This window comes from Lycium barbarum, chromosome 5, assembly GCF_019175385.1.
Source record: "Lycium barbarum isolate Lr01 chromosome 5, ASM1917538v2, whole genome shotgun sequence".
NCBI lineage: Eukaryota > Viridiplantae > Streptophyta > Magnoliopsida > Solanales > Solanaceae > Lycium > Lycium barbarum.
In genome coordinates, this window is record NC_083341.1 from 123,183,144 (window position 1) to 123,201,619 (window position 18,476).

The window sequence follows — 18,476 nt, forward strand, 5'->3', positions numbered from 1 at the left end:
TTAGTTTAGCAATATTCCACCCATCATTGAGGAAGTAATCTGACACTTTTCCGTAACTGAGGTGTTAGCATTTCCATATTGAGCAAGTCTTCCTTGACCTGTCCAATTATCCCACCAGAAACTAGAGTTTCCTTTATTTACTTTCCACAAGATCAACTGGTCAACTTTATCTCTACTTTTCATAAGTCTTCTCCAACAATGAGATTGAGTGTAGCTCCATTTCTTAGCTACTGGTTGAATCCTTCTTGTATATTTGGCATTCAAAAAATCAGACCAAAGAGATTTCTTTGTTCTATAGCTCCACCATAACTTAGCCCCAAAGTTGTTAGATACACTTTGCAAAGACCTAATGCCTATTCCTCCTTCTTCAGTAGGATAACACATTTTCCTCCAGGCCACCCAGTGATGCTTATTTTTACAATCAGCAGTGCCCCAAAGAAAGCTTGCAAAATTTTTCTCCATCTGCTGACAAATGGATTTTGGGGGTTGGCAAATAGATAGCAAGTACACTGGCATAGTAGCAAGTGTACTTGCTACTAGTTCAATGCCAAGTGTTGATAACATATTGCAATGCCAAGTTCCTAGTTTCTTCCCCCTTTTTGATAACATATTGCAATGCCAAGTTCCTAGTTTCTTCAAGATTTTGGTGGCAGATTGAGTAAAATATTCAATTTTCTCCCTCCCTTGAAAGAAAGGGCATCCAAGATAATTTATAGGAAATTCCTTTCTCTGGACCTGTAAATATTGAGAAACAATGTTAATTCTATTGTTAGATATGTTGGAATCCATAAGAAAACAACTTTTCTCTTTGTTAATAATTTGTCCTGAAGCTTTTTCATAGTTTTTCAAACAATCCAAGACAAGCTTGAGAGTGTGAGATTTCCCTACACAGAATATTATAAGATCATCAGCATAAGATAAATGATTAATCTTAGGGCTGTTAGGGAGCATATAGTATCCCATAAATCTAGGTTTTTCAAACAATTTGTTTAGACTTCTGGAGAGGGCCTCAGATGCCAAAATAAACAGAGTAGGGGATATGGGATCACCCTATTTGACACCTCTTTTGGATTTAAAAAATTCAAGTCTTTTACCATTTATGGTAACTGAATACCACATGTTAGAAAGAAGGTTTCAAATATTGAAAATCCAAAGCTCACTAAATCCCATTTTTCTTATAACATCATAGATGAAAGTCCAGGAAATCCTGTCATAAGCCTTATTTATGTCGATTTTAAAAACAACATTGCCACCTTTGTTATACTTTTTCAAGTCATGAATAAGTTCTTGGGCCAGTAAAACATTTTCCCCAATTGGCTTCCCTTTTACAAAACCACTTTGATTTTGGGAAATCAATTTAGTAATGATTTTAGAAATTCTATTGTTCATGACTTTAGACACAATCTTTTGGGTCACATTGCTGAGACTGATTGGTCTAAATTCTGAAAATTCTTGAGGGGAGTCAACTTTAAGGATGAGGATTAAGCAAGTGTTAGTAAAATATTTTGGCATCTGTTTTCCATTGAAAACTGCAGTTACCATACTCAGGATATCATCACAAACAATATCCCAAGATTTTTAAAAAAACAATCCACTAAATCCATCAGGACTAGGTGAGTTGTTGGGATTAATATCAAAGGTAGCATCCTTGACTTCCTGCATAGAAATGGTAGACATTAGAAGGTCATTATCCTCAGCAGAAACTAAGGTGGGAATATCTTCCAGAAAGGAATTATTATTGGGAGTGTCCTCCTTGGTGAAAAGTTTTTGGTAGAAATCAGCAGCAGCCTGTCTAATTTCATTATCCCCCTCAATTCAAATCCCATCTGTTTGAATTATGTTAATATTTAGGATACTTCTTCTACCTCTCACCACAGAATGGAAAAATTTGAAATTTTCATCACCCTCTAATTGCCACTTTAAATTTGCCTTTTGTCTCCAAAAGAAACCCACTTGTTTATGATGAACTATGAAGCCAACTTTTGCCTTGTGAAGTTTCATTCTGTCCTCCTGATCAAGGGTGGTCAAATATTTTTCGTCACATTGCTCCACAACATCACTAAGCTCCTTTTCTTTAGCAAATATGTCACCAATGTTATTTCTCGACCAAACACTTGAGGCTTTGCTAGTATTTTTCATTTTCTGCCGAATAAGCCAAAAGATGTTACCGTTGGTCTGAGATTTCCAATTATCCTTCACAATATCCAAAAAAATCAGGTTGGTCAGCCTAAAAATTGAGGAACTTCAAGTATTTTATATAGTTCTCTTGGCCATTACCACAACTTATCAACAAAGGACAGTGGTCAGAACTCACTCTAGGTAAATGAGTAACTTCACTATTAGCAAATAGATCATTCCATTTGTCATTGACCAACATTCTATCCAATCTTTTCCAAATAATCTTGTCTTCCTTCCTTTCATTATACCAAGTAAACCTGCTGCCAGAATAGCCAATGTCTATAAGACCACAGTCATGCAGACATTCTAGAAATGGTATACTCTTACCAAGTCTGTGGGGTTTGCCTCCAAATGTTTCATCCATAGTTAGAATACTATTGAAATCTCCACAAACAGCCCATGGAGAGTCTGTAGTAGATGCAAAAGTTCTCATGTATCCCCAAAGGAATTCCCTTCCAGTTGACTTAGATTTAGCATAGACCACAGATATATAAAGAATTCCTTGGCATTGATGCTATTGATAATTTTGCAGGTAACCATTTGATCTTCACTGGCATAAATTGAGCCTTCTATATCCTTATCCCAAAATATCCAAATTTTGTTACTACTATTAGCAAAGCAACTGCCCATTCCTAGAGAAGTTTTGTAATTCTCAATCTTGTTTTCTTTTACAAAAGGTTCCTGTAATACAATAAGAGAAATTCTATGTTGTTTAATCATATTATTAAGCCTTTCAATGGAGGCTTGAGAATTCATACCCCTTATATTCCAATTGAGCACTCTAATCATTAGAGGATTTATTGGATGGTTTTTTAGAATTCAACTTTTGACCTCTAGTAATGGGTGCTTCTCTGCCACTAGGTCTAGTCTTATTCCTCTGATCTTTCTTTGTCTGAAGCTCCTTCCTTCCTGCTGGTTTTGAAGTATTATTAGACTGTTTCTGGGCTGAGGATCTAACCACTGTTTGAATCAAATTTTCTACTTGGTCCTCAGATGAGTCCTCTGATTTCGAATCCTCAGAGGAACTAGCATAATTCGTCATTTCTTTCCTCATTCTGGTCAGCTTCACCTTTTTTGATGTTTTCATTTTAATTTTCTCATGTCCATCTCCATCATCATCAAAAGACTCAACATGTATCTCATCAGTCAGCTCGGCAAAATTGTTTATAGTTTCAATGTTGGTCTCCTTCCCAGCCATAATTTTTTCCTTACTATTTTGTTGTTTCTTCTTGCTGGAACTTTTATTGTTGGCATTTCCTTTCTTATTCTTTTTTGTGCTAGTTCCCTGCCAACCATCTCCAAAAATGTCAACTTGTAATTCATTGTGATTTTTTATCAGGAAAGTTTCTCTTTTGTACTGTTTTTTTGTTACTAGTCTCAAGTACAACATCATCATTATCAGGAACTAAGACAGACCTATTTTGAGTCCCTTCTTTTCCTGATTGTATGAGTTCTTCAATTTCACCTAAAATAGGATGAAGTTTTTCAGGTAAGTCATGAAATTGTCCATTTCCCTCTTCCTGTACATTTATCATCACCTTATGGTTCACTTCTATAGCCATATTGTCATCTATATTAACTTCTTTAGAGTCTTGTTTCCTTGCCTCCTCTGATATGACATTGTTAGTCTTCTCAGAAGTTGGCAAAGGTTTATCAATTCCAAATATAACTCTAGTAGGTCTGAAATACCCTTTAGGGGGCTCACTTCTACCTCTTCTGGGATTACCATGTATCTTAGTATTGACTTGAGTTTCTCTGCCCCTATTGTGTTTCTGCTGAGTAGGTTCCTTGGCCTTTTTGTTGTTATCCTTGTTACTGGGATTCACTTTCATATCCTTGGTAACTTCCTTACTGTTAGGATAAACTGGTATTTCCTCCATTTTCTTCTTTTCAAGGACTCTGCAGTTCTCCATATTATGATCAAGTTTTCTACAATGCCTGCAATATTTAGGGATACTCTCATATTCAATCCTTTGGGAAAATCCTTTCAAAAGACTATCTTCATTTTCATTTCCAATCCAAACATTAGTAATAAGAGGCTTAAGCAAATCAATTTCGATATGAACTTTAGCCGTACTTGGCCTATTTATGTTTTTGGTCGCAGTGTCTAGTTCTAAGGGAATTCCAGCAACAACCACAATTTGCTTAAGATAAAACCAGTTATGCAAGTGAAATGGCAAACCTGGAAAGAGAGCCCAGACTGTAGCAATTGGAAGATCTTCCTCCGGTTTGAAATCGGGGCTCCATCTCTGCAACCATATCTGAAGACCCTCTAATTCAATCATACGTTTGTACAATACCACATTATGATCCTCATCGTTAGTAAAGGTGAGGAAAATATTGAAATTATCATAAGCCCCTATTTTTACGGTTTCTTTGAAAGAGAATTTCTCCTTGATCCTCGATCTAATAGTATTGATTTGAGGCCTATTTTTCAAGAATCTACCCACAATCGTTCTCTTACAATGAGACGCCATGGTTCCAAAGTAATATCTGGTTTTGAAAATCAAAGCGTGCATCCCATTGTGCATAGATCTTTTCGCCTTAACTGATTGGGGATCTTGCCGGAGAATCATTGAGGAACCTGGAGCTTCAGTCAGAGCAGTGGCGAAGGTCAGTCCGTTGTTCGTAGTAGATGGTGGAACTAGATCATTGTTGTTAACGTTGGTCTCGTCCTCACTCTCCGGCGGGCCGTCGGTCGGCGGACCCATCGAGGAAGGATCTAAAGCGTTACCGTTGGAGTCCTAATGTTTGACTAGTACGGAGAGAAAATTATGAAGAGAGAGAAAATTATGAAGAGAGAGAAAATTGCTAGTTTTTTAAATGCACTACAAGAAAGAAGACATTTGACAATAATTTTTTTTTGTTCCGATTTTGGGACCATTATTTAAAATATATTTAGAGTTCGTAAAAGTTTGTAAGTCTACTCATTTGGAACAATTTTAGATAGGTGCAGTCTTTAACTTGTAAGGTATAATCAATTTATTGGCATCAATGTGGGATGTGAGTATTCCTTAATTGAATTTTGTTTCCATAGTGTTACTCTTTCAGTGTTACACCCCGTACCTCGGAGAAGCACTGGTTAAATTTGAATGTAAGTATGTCGAGCTATGGCTAGGTAAAACAACTTTGGAGTGTGAGGAACAAATCATTATTAAGTATATTATTTAAGTAAAGGATGAATTATAATCATGTAAGTCGTAACCGGGAAGGACAACCTTGGAACCAAAGGATATGAACATTGTCAAGTATGATTAGTAATAAATATCATGTATGGAGAGTTTCAGGAGATTTCGGGATCAAGCAAATTGAAGAAAATAAGTTTGACAAAAATTTGGAAAAAGTTGGCAGGATTTTGGCAAGATTTTTAGTCAATTTTGGAGGGGTATATCTCCTAGTATATTAGGAGTTTTTAGCTGTTTCAAAATCCTAAGATGAAGTTCGTCGGGTCTAGTTTCTAACGTAACAAACCGCTCGTCGATACGACATCGGAGTAGAGAATTATGGACGTTACAATTTAGGCGGACAGAGTAGGTTGCGCTGCTACAGTGCTGCTACAGTGCTGCTACAGTGATGCCGACTTTGGCACACTATATAAGGGGCAAAACCCCATTCTTTCTTCACAAAAAATTTCCCAAATGCTCTAGAGAGTTCATCAAACATATGAGAGCCTATATATCATATAAAAGTGAGGATTTTGAGTAATTTCAAGTTACGGAGTATTAATTGGGATCTGGACAACGTATAGTCGCGCTTATAGTATCGTTTTGCGGTGGATTTTGGCTTGGATTCAAGATGTATATTGGAGATATTATTGTTCTAACAAGGAAAAGGTATGAATCTCTCCTTATTGGTATTAATTTCGGCTTCTTTACGGAAATAAAGTTATTAAATAGTCGTATCACAAGTTGGTTAGTTGAGAAATTTAGAAAACATCGTGTGGGATGTTTTAGGAAATATATTGGTATGGATAATGGTGTTGATGATGTTGGTATTGTTGTTGTTGATATTATGATTTCGAGCTAGGCATATAAACAGGGGAGATGCTGCCCGAATTTCGACAGAATCTAAAAGGATTTTAATTAAAGGTTTGAGAGAAATGCATGATGACGAGCCTAACAATAGTATGAATGGTTTTATATGTAGATTGTGAGTCAGGAAGTAAGTTGGAAGTCGAGAAATTATCTTCCAGGTATGTTAAGGCTAGTCCCTTTCTTCTAAAGGCATGATTCCTTTCTTATGAATCCAATAGGCGTTTTCCAAATGTTCCAGATGTACAGGTTATCTCTCATATTCCATGTTACCTTTCATATCTATATTATGTTGTTATCCATGCGTTACATACTAAGTACATTATTCGTACTAGCGTCCTTTTTGTGGACGCTGTGCTTATGCCCGCAGGTAGGCAGGTAGGCAGATCAGACCCGTAGGTGTTCTATCAGCGAATTCTCAAGAGCACTCTACTTACTTCGGAGCTGCAGTCTATTTGGTATTGTCCTTATGATCATTTGTAATCTACGTAGACGCTCGTAGACGTGTGTGTATAGTTAGATGTTTTATATCTCCACCGGTTCCTATTGTTGTATAATATTTTGGTGGCCTTGTCGGCCTTATTTTGAGCTCTTGCTACTTTACTGTTAGCCTTGCCGGCTTTATGATATACATTATGTTATTGAGACCTTTTCGGTCCGCATATGAACATATGCGCTGAATGATCGAATATTTCTATGTTGGGCCTTTTCTGCATGCAGGTGTTCTTTGAGTTATGGTTAATAATGTTCAAAGTAACGGATAAGTCAGGTGGTTCCCGGCCTACGGGTCAGAGCCCGTCATACTCCTAATAGGGGTGTAACAAATTGGTATCAGAGTAGTTCGTCCTAGGGAATGTCTACGAGCCGTGTCCAGTAGAGTCTTGCTTATGGGTGTGAAGCGCGCCACACTTATAAACAAGAGGCTGTCGGGCATTTAGGAACCATTGACCTTTCTTTCTTATCTTAGATCGTGCCATAGAGCTAAATCATAGGATATGATGTCCCTGATTCTAACCCCAAATGTTTTGATCATGGATAAGCAGTTGATTATGCCACTACGAGGTAATTGCTGAGAATTGAAGTTGTTCATTCGAAAGGTATGTTTCCTGTTTTATTAATATGGATAGACGTTGATATAAGAACTTGAGCAAGATATTATGGGTATTTGTGATTGCTCTGTGGGGCATTGGATGTGTTTTCTGGGCTGTGTGCAGGAATGAGGTAGTACGAATTATAGAGGAAACTTATCTGATTTTTTTTGCAAATTGAATTGTTTGCATGTTTATAGAGAAAGAATAAAGAAAAAATGTGGCCATCAGCCGTTTGGTAAGTCATGATTGAAGGAAAAACTATGCGATGCTTTCAAAGAGAAGTTTTAGAGTGATTTTAATTTAATTTAAAAGAGGAACCCTAGAGGAAAAATGACTAGTAGTTAAGAAACTGGGATAAGTTGCATCCGAGATTTTGGAGGATTGGGACCTATTGAAAACATAAAGAAAGTTGACATTAGGAACTCAAATACAGTATTACGATTTATAGATTAGATTGGTCAGTAAGTAATAACAAAGAGATATTGATATGGGAAAGGAAGTTAACGAGTACGGGAAAGTTCCACCGTAGAAGTATGTATATGTACGAGATCAAGATGGGTTTGTACTCATAGTGGAATGTTCTGCAAACTTCTAGGTAGATATTATTAAGTGGAAAACGGGAAAGATCACTTTAAAAGCAAAGGAGATCAAGGAGGACCTTGAGGACAGAAGTACGAAAAACTGCGGTTATGTATTGATTAAAGGAAGTTATGTGATTGGCGACTATAAAAGGAAGTCTAATAAATTAATAAGGTTGGACAAAAGCAGGCAGTGATGGCATACGATACTGGAATTGGAATAGAGATATGATTACAAAGGAACAGGACGAATATACGAGGAATAAACATACATACGAGCAAGCCATGGTATCGTAAAGGGAAATAAGAAATGAACGAAGGAAGAAAGAAAAGGGTGTATTTTACTAAAATTTCATGATGAGAACAAGAATCGGTGGGACATTAGAAGGATTATGACGCATGATTATGATACAAACACTTAGTTAAGAGAAACTATGGGATACTATGAGCTAAATTAAGAAAAGGACGAATCGTGAGAATATGAGAGAAAGTATTGACTTTTACTGGTATGATATAAACCCAACTCGGAATCGAGAACCAAGAGTAAGAGAAATCTCAAGGGTACTGGGGAAAGGATGTCTATGAAGGAAGAAAAAAAAACTTACGGCTGAAGGAGCATGGTATAGTCGAGCATTCTATAAGGAGCCTAACGAATTCCAATGTCACCATTGATTCATTAACCTAGGGGACTATTAGGCATGAAAGAAGGAAGTAGTTTGAGTTGTGTCCAATATGTATGGATGACTTGATACAAGAATCTAGCTAGCAAAAGAGAAATAAGTCAAACCAGGTGATAAAAGTAACTTCGACATTATATGGACTAGAGGAGTTGAAGGATCGCTAGGGTCGGCCAATTGACTACCAAAGACGATCAATACTCGAATATTACTGGTATATGAGGACATTCATAGACGAATTAGAATATTCCCAAGTACAGAAGAAGGAAATGTACTGGCTTGAAGGAGTCGAAATTCGAGATGAACTAATATAGCAAGGATATGCTAAAGAAAAGTGGAAATGGACTAAATACAAGTATATTATGAGACAGACATGAGAAAGGAGGTATGACAAGATAATGAAGGTTTAGCAAATCAAGGAAATAAGTTTTGTCAATGCAATACGTTGTGTTCCGGGCTATGATTCGAATCGGTCGTACCAGAGAAATTTTCGGTTATAATTAAATATGCAGCAAACATACCCCAAAAAGGTAACAAAAGAAGTAAGAAAACATACAAGTGACTAAGGATAAGTATCAGGGACAATTGGGATTAGTAAAGAGAAATTATAGCACTGTAAGAGGTGAGAGTTTTAAAAGAGGAATATTTTTAGGAATTTCAATGATCGTTAAAAGAAAGAAAGAAAGAAAATATGCCTATGGATAGCATGACAACAGTACTGCCTGAGACTAGAAAATACCTCCTGCATCGTGAAATCATAAGTCACCGTTTATATTAAATTATGAGAGCATATGTCATAGGAACATATAAATAATTGTCCTGATGAAATGGATAGTAAAATGGTGTGGGGACGACAATAAATATTTGAAGAAGAATGGAAGCCAGATAAGTCTCAATTAGAGGCTGGTATAGGAGAGCCAAGGACTTAAAGAGGGAAGCACACTCGTATTGAAAGGAAGTTATGGTTAAGTAAGATTTTATTTTAGTCTCAAACTTATGAGTTAGTTTGTAATGATGATAAGATTGGAGGAGAGGAAATTGGAGGAAAGATTCAAACATAGATTTGAAGATATTTTGAATAGTAGATTAGCTTGGGATATGAGCATTAGTATGTTACTTGTAAGTGTAATCTTGTGATGAGGGATAACGACGGTGATAAGAAAATGCTGCATACAAGTGTATGAGGGATGATACTGAGGTTGTTGTATGGGTGGAATTGAGTCTCATTTAAATATAAATCCCTTGGCTATAGTATTTTTGATGCATTGGATGAGTAATCTGAAGTAAAGCAATTAATGAGAATAATAAGCCATTAGCAAGGAAATGCTATTGCAAGCCATCTGGGCGCTACCATAGGTGGAACTATGATGACATTGTAAGGAATTAAGGAGTTCGACAAAAGCATTAAAAAGGAGATGGAATGATATGTATATAAAATTGATTAGTACTAAGAGGGATAATCTAAAGCAGCACTAGAGAAGCAAGCAAGGAAAAGTGTCATAGCCAAATAAGAAAGTTGTCCACTAGTAAAGAAATAGAGGGCTGCGAAACAAGAGAGACTAAGTCAACGGAAGGTGAAGTCATGGAAGTAGATGAAGATAAGATCGCAGGAAAAAGATTCAAGGATATAAATAAAGGAGATGGACATTTAAAGAATTAATAGATCCGCTTGATTGATAAACCGAAATGACAGATAATTGCGACAAACTATGGGAAAGACTTATTAAGTGAGAATCGGGAAAAGGTAAAAAGTAGAAGGAGAACCCCAAAGGAAATGATCAAAGGATATCACTTTTGATTGGAACAAGTGGGTGACAATGAGACCTCGTGGAACAAGCAACATGATGGCTCTTATTGGAAAAAGTGATGAATGAAGGTTACAGACAAAGGAAAGAATGAAAAGATTCGAATTCGCTGCATGACTAGGAATCTTGGTTATTCTTCGACAAATTTCTGAATTCACCCCTAAGTTATTAGCCGAACTAAGGATCAGAAACTTTAAGAGTAAATTGAAGGAAAGAGAAATTATCATTAGTTAGTCAGGTGCCAGAAGTCCAATTGAAGGAAAGAGAAATTAAGCGAGACATTTCTGTGTTACACTAGTTGAAAGATAAAGTACCGCAAAGATTAATTCGACTGCTATAGAAAGCAAAGGTTGCTAAAATGTGACCAGTCTTGAGGTTATATTTAAGGGAGGAAGAATATGAATAAGTAAACAAGAAGACAAAGGCTTGGGACATCTGTGAAACGTAAGAAAGATACGTGGAGATCGAAGAGAACAAGGATTTCTGAATAAAAAGAAGATGAGATCAAAATTGGATAAAAGTATGTGGTAAGTACAGGATGATAGGGCATAGAAGAATGTAAACAATGAAGGCTGAAGAGACAATGAGAATGATAAAGCATAAAGATTTAGTAGACAGACAGATAATAAGAAAAGAGACGACCTTGAGTACAGGCGAAAATTTTGGCCACAAAAGAAGAAGGATAAACTGCGTAATTTGGATAAATTCAGTTTTAAATGAGCAAGTAAGACTGCAAGTAAGTCAAGTAAATACCGACAAATACAGGTAAGAACATTGACATCTATCTCAAAGCGAACTCTACCTCAACATTCGAGGACGAATGTTTAATGTTACACCCCGCACTTTCAGTGTTACACCCCGTACCTCAGAGAAGCACTGGTTAAATTTGAATGTAAGTATGTCGAGCTATTTGGAGTGTGAGGAACGAGGCATTATTAAGTATATTATTTAAGTAAAGGATGAATTATGATCTTGTAAGTCGTAATCGGGAAGGACAACCTTGGAACCAAAGGATATGACCATTGTCAAGTATGATTAGTGATAAATATCATGTATGGAGAGTTTCGGAAGATTTCGGGATCAAGCAAATCGAAGAAAATAAGTTTGACAAAAATTTGAAAAAAATTGGCAGGATTTTGGGTAGATTTTTAGTCAATTTTGGAGGGGTATATCTCCTAGTATATTAGGAGTTTTTAGCTATTTCAAAAGCCTAAGATTAAGTTCGTCGGGCCTAGTTTCTAACGCAACAAACCACTTGTCGATACGACGTCGGAGTAGAGAATTATGGACGTTACAATTTAGGCGGACAGAGTAGGTTGTGCTGCTACAGTGCTGCTACAGTGATGCCGACTTTGGCACACTATATAAGGGGCAAAACCCCATTTTTTCTTCACAAAAATTTTCCCAAATGCTCTAGAGAGTTCATCAAACATATGAGAGCCTATATATCATATAAAAGTGAGGATTTTGAGTAATTTCAAGTTACGGAGTATTAATAGAGGTCCGGACTGTTGACACCTAATTTTGGCTCGACGTGCTTAAAATTAACGTTTTGGGGGGCCCTGATTCGTTAAAGAGCACGAAATACATTTTTTACACATTTTTACATTTTTGTTTTATAATTTATTGATGATTTTCCTTATTTTAGGAATTTTATCAATTTATTGTCATTTTCCAAGAATCATTATTTTGCACATGTATAGCGTAATACTACCATTTTCGTGCAATTAATAATTGTTTCTTAATTTTATAGCAATACATTCTCATATCTTACACATTAATATTTATATTTTATACTTACGTTATTATTTATACATGTATTAATTAATTATATTTTAGTGCAGCCCGACAGTGCAGAGAAAATCGGAGCAATTAATTTTTAAACGCAGAGCAAAATCCGATCAAGTCAAGGTCTCGTCACCTTTTTAAAATAAAATAAAAGTTGACATTTGAGGTGATGGGTGGGGGACAAAGGGGTGTGACACTTTATTTTTTTGGATAATAAGATGGGCCATTTTGTCAATAAAAGAAAAGGAAGAGTCCATATTTTTCCATACACTCCAACATCATTTTTTTTTTCACTAAAACCTAAATATTTCTCTCTCCCCTCTCTTACAAAAACCGCCGCCTTCCACCATCCTCTCCGGCGACGAGCTCGCCGGAATTCTAGAACCACACCACCGCCCTTCGTCTTCCTCACCAGCAACCCGTTCCTCCCTTTCCCCTTTTTCCCGTCACTGCTCCGATGAGCTAAGACCAGCCGCGAAACAACAACCAAATCGCCACCGCAAACCACCACACCGCCGCCGCCCACCACCACAAAACAACCCTTTTCCTCCGTCCTCACTTGACCTTAACCACGACCCCATTTCGCACCATACAACCCTTCCCCTTCCACTCTTCTCCATCAGCCTCGCCACTGCCAGCCCATCCACGTCGGAGCTCCGAGCTCCGGTGAACTGCATCAACAACACCACCAACACAACCCACACACAACCAGTAACCAAAATAAAACATTAACGAGAAGCCCTTCGTCTCTCTCTCTCTCTCTCTCTCTCTCTCTCTCTCTCTCTCTCTCTCTCTCTCTCTAGCGTGCGCGCGCTGCCCACGCTGGCGGCTTAAGTCGGAATCCGGCGAAATGGAGATGACCCCAACTCCGACGACTCCCGTTTTATTTCGTGTTTTATACATTTTTCGTATACGTATAATTGTGTTTGTTTGTTGTGCCATTGTTGGGCTGTTTTTGAGCATTTTCCGGTGACTTCTATGTCGCCGGAGAATCTCCGTTTTGCTTCTTGTTGTTGCTGCTTATTGTCACTGTTTTTGGCTTTTCCCCGCGACGTGTATTTGTCTCAATTTATTTGTTGCTGCTCTGTTTTTGTTCATATGATAGCTTCCCTTAATTTAGTTTGACTAATTTCATCAGTTTCTAGAAATTTCACAGCAAGTCGGTTTGCTGGTTGTTTCGGACTGATTTTACATTTTTCTTTTACTAAATACATGTTGGTTTTGTGCCCGGAAAATATTTTTGGCGGCCAATAGCATCTTTACCGTTTTTATTATTTGTTTAAATTCATTTGGGCGAATACTAAACCCAAATGGCCGATGAAGAAATTTCCGTCGATTTCCAAGGCCTTCCATGTACAAAAGACGGGTTTTTTTATTTTTTTTTTATTTTTAAGTTTATTCATTGTTTATATCACATATGTTTTAATTTTTTTTTTTTCAAAAGCAAATCGTTCGTTAAGTGAATACCTTTATATTATATTCATTTAAAGCTAAAATTGTTAGTCACTGTAATTGTGCACTTTATTTACTTGTAAATAATCATGTAATACTTATTTTTATACATATGCAACTTACACCTTTTATTACATAAACATCATGTTAGTTATTCTTTAGTTTAAATTCTGTTAATATTTTTATAACTAATAATCAAGCCTTTTTACACATCCCTCGTATAGTTAAAATTGGTCCAGCCGGGAACCACATTTGTGGATTCTGAAGGATGCTTAATACCTTCCCTTCGGAATAATTTGAACACTTACCTAGAATCTCACTTATTTTCGTAGACCATTTTAAGCTGCATATATTAATAACTTATAGGTACCCTAGTATACCTTAAATGCTAGGTGGCGACTCTGTACATAATTAATCATTTTAGAGCTCCATAAGTTGTGCTTTGTTAAGCCTTGGTAAAAAATAAGGTGCAACACGGACAACATATAGTCGCGCTTATAGTATCGTTTTGCGGTGGATTTTGGCTTGGATTCAAGATGGATATTGGAGATATTATTGTTCTAACAAGGAAAAGGTATGAATCTCTCCTTATTGGTATTAATTTCGGCTTCTTTACGGAAATAAAGTTATTAAATAGTCGTATCACAAGTTGGTTAGTTGAGAAATTTAGAAAACATCGTGTGGGATGTTTTAGGAAATATATTGGTATGGATAATGGTGTTGATGATGTTGGTATTGTTGTTGTTGATATTATGATTTCGGGCTAGACATATAAACAGGGGAGATGCTGCCCGAATTTCGACAGAATCTAAAAGGATTTTAAGTAAAGGTTTGAGAGAAATGCATGATGACGAGCCTAACAATAGTATGAATGGTTTTATATGTAGATTGCGAGTCAGGAAGTAAGTTGGAAGTCGAGAAATTATCTTCCAGGTATGTTAAGGCTAGTCCCTTTCTTCTAAAGGCATGATTCCTTTCTTATGAATCCAATAGGAGTTTTCCAAATGTTCCATGATCCCTCTATGTGAATCCATAAATGTTTTCCAAGAATATTCTTATTCTCAAAAGCTAGAGATTCATGATTCATGGAGTTCTTATGATGCTAAAGATAAACGTGTTTTGTGATGACGATGATCCTATTTCTAGAAACTCATATGTTATAATTCCTTACATATGTTTCATAACCTCCTTACTTCCAAAAGTTAGAGTTCATGATTCAAAGGCATGACTTTTTTCTTGATAATCCATAAATGTTTTCCAAAATGTCCCTATTTTCCGAGTCAAAGAATTATGATTTTATAAGCTTTTATGACAACAACAACAACAGACATGTTTTTACAATGTTAATGACGATGCTAAAGATGAGAATGTTTCTATGATGGTTACGACGATTAGGGATGGGCGTTCGGGCTATCGGATTGGATATGAAATTTTCGGTTTGGATATTCGTCGGATTGAAGAAATTACAATCCAAATCCAATCCAAATAAGTTCGGATTGGATTGGATATTTTAAGTTCGGTTTCGGATTATTCGGTTTGGATATTTTGGAGTTTCAGATTTGACTCTTGAGACTTAAGGCAAACTTATTAGGAACAAAATTCATGTGTTAGTTCCACAGAGGTAAATCTAAATCATAATTGCTCAGTAAAAAAACCCTTTCAGTTCAAATTAGGATTAACAAATCCAAGTCATGTCCAACATTGTAAATCCATACCAAATAAAAGCATTCTGAAAAAGTGGAAATGAATAAAATAAAATCTAAGTAGTCATCTGGAAAAATAACAAAGAACTCTGCCATGGGTGACAATAACGTGAGACTTTTGAGACTTGAGAATAAGAAACACTATATTATATTTGATTTAGTAGAGAATTATACATTGAACTTAATATTTTAAGGGATAACTACGTGATATAACAAACATATAGTGGGTATTGACATTTAGTAGCTATAGTTTAACTTAATTACTTCTCATAGCAAACATTTGTGTATTAATACTATTTAGTAACTATATATATATATATATATATATATATATATATATATATATATATATATATATATATACACACACACACACACAAAATAGAATACTCATCCCACTATTCACTTCAAACCTATCCCTCCTATTTCTCTACCCCTTCTTCTCTCCACTGTTCCACCGCCGCCGGAGGTCTGGCCAAAATGTCGTGCCCTTTTTTCCATTGCTCCGGCGAAAATGTCGTCCCTCTCCTCCCCACTGCTCCGACGAAAATGCCGTTGCTATTCTCCGGCGAAAACGCCAGCTGCTTTCACTGAATCCACCAGATTTGAAGTAAAGAGCCTCAAATTCAAGATCAGATCTAGTTGTTAGCAACGACGTCATGCCTCCCGTCGCCGTCGTAGCTCTGTCGTGACCACGACCTGTGCATCCTCCAGATCTGGTTGATCTGGTTGTTTAACCCCCAATTGTTTTCCACTTTTGTGTCTGATATTTTTCCTACGCCATTAGCTACTCCACCCGCCCCCCTCAAAAAATTGTATCCCCTCGATTGGTCTTTTCATCCATGGCGTTTCTCTCAGTCCCCAACATTTTCTCTTTGGCTGGTCCTTCAATTCCATCTCGTTGCTCGACTCCATCAGCATATCAGTATTCATTGCAGCTGAAGTCATCCAGCAGACTAAACCTCCCCGCATTATGCACCAGTTACGAAGTCGGCGCAGCATTTTTGGCCAAGGAATTCGGTGCTCAAAATGGAAGAGCGGAAAATCCTGGACCTGAAAGTGGCAATTTTGATAGCTCCAGATCTGGTTGGTGGTGTTGTTGTTGTGGTTCGCCAGAGAAGTAAGCTCCGGTGATGGCTGCTGTTGTTGCTGTTGGTTGTGGTTTTATCTCTCTATGTTGTTGATTGTTGTTGTTGTTATTGTGAAATTTCCGGCCGATCTAGCCGGAAATCGTCGGCAGATCTGGCCGGAGCTAGTGGTTGGTGTTGTTCTATACACGAATACGGCGGTTGTATTCACTTTTTTGAGCTTTTTTTTGTTAAATGTTTAGATTGTATTCATTTTTTTATAGTGTATTTATTAATTTTTTGTGTATCTATGTTTTTATGTATTCAGTTTTTACTCGTTGTATTCATCAATATAGCGAGCTTGTTTATGAATATAGATAGTTATTTCATGAATACAGTGAAAAAGTAGCTACAAATGAATACAATTGAGTTTCATGAATACAGCAGAAAAAAATTGTATACAGCGTAAAAAAACGAATACAACAATTATTGGTGTATATGTATTCAATTTTTACTCGTTGTATTCATGAATACAACAAGCCAATTTATGAATACAGATAGTTATTTTATGAATATAGTTGGAAAAAAAATTGTTGTATTCATGAATACAGCTAAAAATAAATAAATTGAATACACATGTGGGAGCTAGGCTGATTTGCTGCAGAACGTAAATATTGAAACATTAGCTATGCAGCTTGTTTAACCCCCAAATGTTTGCTATTTATGTAAAATGATTTAATGGGTAGGGCCTTAGGTACTAATCTATTGGACCTTTAGAAACTAGACTTATTAGTATTGGGCACATATGATATACATTGGGCTAGATATAAGGTATAAAATTTTTGGATTTTTGGATATCCAAAAATCCGTAGTACTAAATCCATATCCAATCCGAAATCCATAAATTTTAAAAATAAAATCCGAAGTCTAATCCATAATATAAATATCCAAACCAAATATTTAAAAAGTTCGGATTTCGGTTTGGATTTTGGTTTGGCCCAAACTGTGCCCACCCCTATCGACGATGATGATGATTTCATGTTTAAAAGTCCCAAGCTTATGATTTCAATGTGAATATGAGAATGTTAAGTTATTTTCGTGATTTTCTTGATTTTTATTCATTGTTGTTGATCTCACCTTATAATAATAGTTCCTTCAAGGTGAGATATAGCGATGATGATTGCTCCATAACATAAATCGGAGGTTGCCGACCTTACATCACTCCGATAGAGTCGTAGCTTTTATTTGGCTGTCATGCATGCTTTTATATATATGTATGTATTTTCTCACACCGCGTCGCGCTATAGTCGGTCGGGCATGGCACGTAGATGTGCACACCACTGCAGTGGGCATGTTATGATATTGCCCCAAACGCGGGCTAATGATGATAACACCGAGCCTCAATGGCCGGGCATGATACTATATATATGACATCGAGCCTTAATTGTCGGGCGTGATACTATATATATGACACCGAGCCTTAATGGCCGGGCATGGTACTATGTATATGTATAAAATGTTTTTTTTAAGGCTAAGCATGCATGGCATCCACCTTATGAGGCATCCAGATGTACATGTTATATGTCATATTCCATGTTACCTTTCATATCTATATTATGTTGTCATTCATGCCTTACATACTCAGTACATAATTCGTATTGACGTCCCTTCTTGTGGACGCTACGCTCATGCCCGCAGGTAGGCAGGGAGGCGGATCAGACCCGTAGGTGGTCTATCAGCGAATTCTCAAGAGCACTCTACTTACTTCGGAGCTGCAGTCTATTTGGTATTGTCCTTATGATCATTTGTAATCTATGTAGATGCTCGTAGACGTGTGTGTACAGTTAGATGTTTTATAGCTCCAACAGTTCCCATTGTTGTATAATATTTTGGTGGCCTTGTCGGCCTTATTTTGAGCTCTTGCTACTTTACTGTTAGCCTTGCCCGCTTTATGATATACATTATGTTATGGAGACCTTGTCGGTCTGCATATGAACATATGCGCTGAATGATCGGATATTTCTATGCTGGGCCTTTTCTGCATGCAGGTGTTCTTTGAGTTATGGTTAATAATGTTCAAAGTAACGGATAAGTCAGGTGGTTCCC

The 18,476-nt window shown here is 36.8% G+C and overlaps 1 protein-coding gene across 1 annotated transcript; it reads right to left on the bottom strand.

Annotated features, from left to right (window-relative positions):
* LOC132639719 (uncharacterized) lies at positions 1-1,542 on the bottom strand. Its single transcript, XM_060356149.1, has 2 exons — positions 1,254-1,542; positions 1-884 (listed from the first exon to the last, which is right to left on the bottom strand). Exons 1-2 carry the CDS (start codon positions 1,540-1,542, stop codon positions 1-3), a joined length of 1,173 nt encoding a protein of 390 aa, XP_060212132.1.
* Between the last annotated feature and the right edge of the window lie 16,934 nt (positions 1,543-18,476).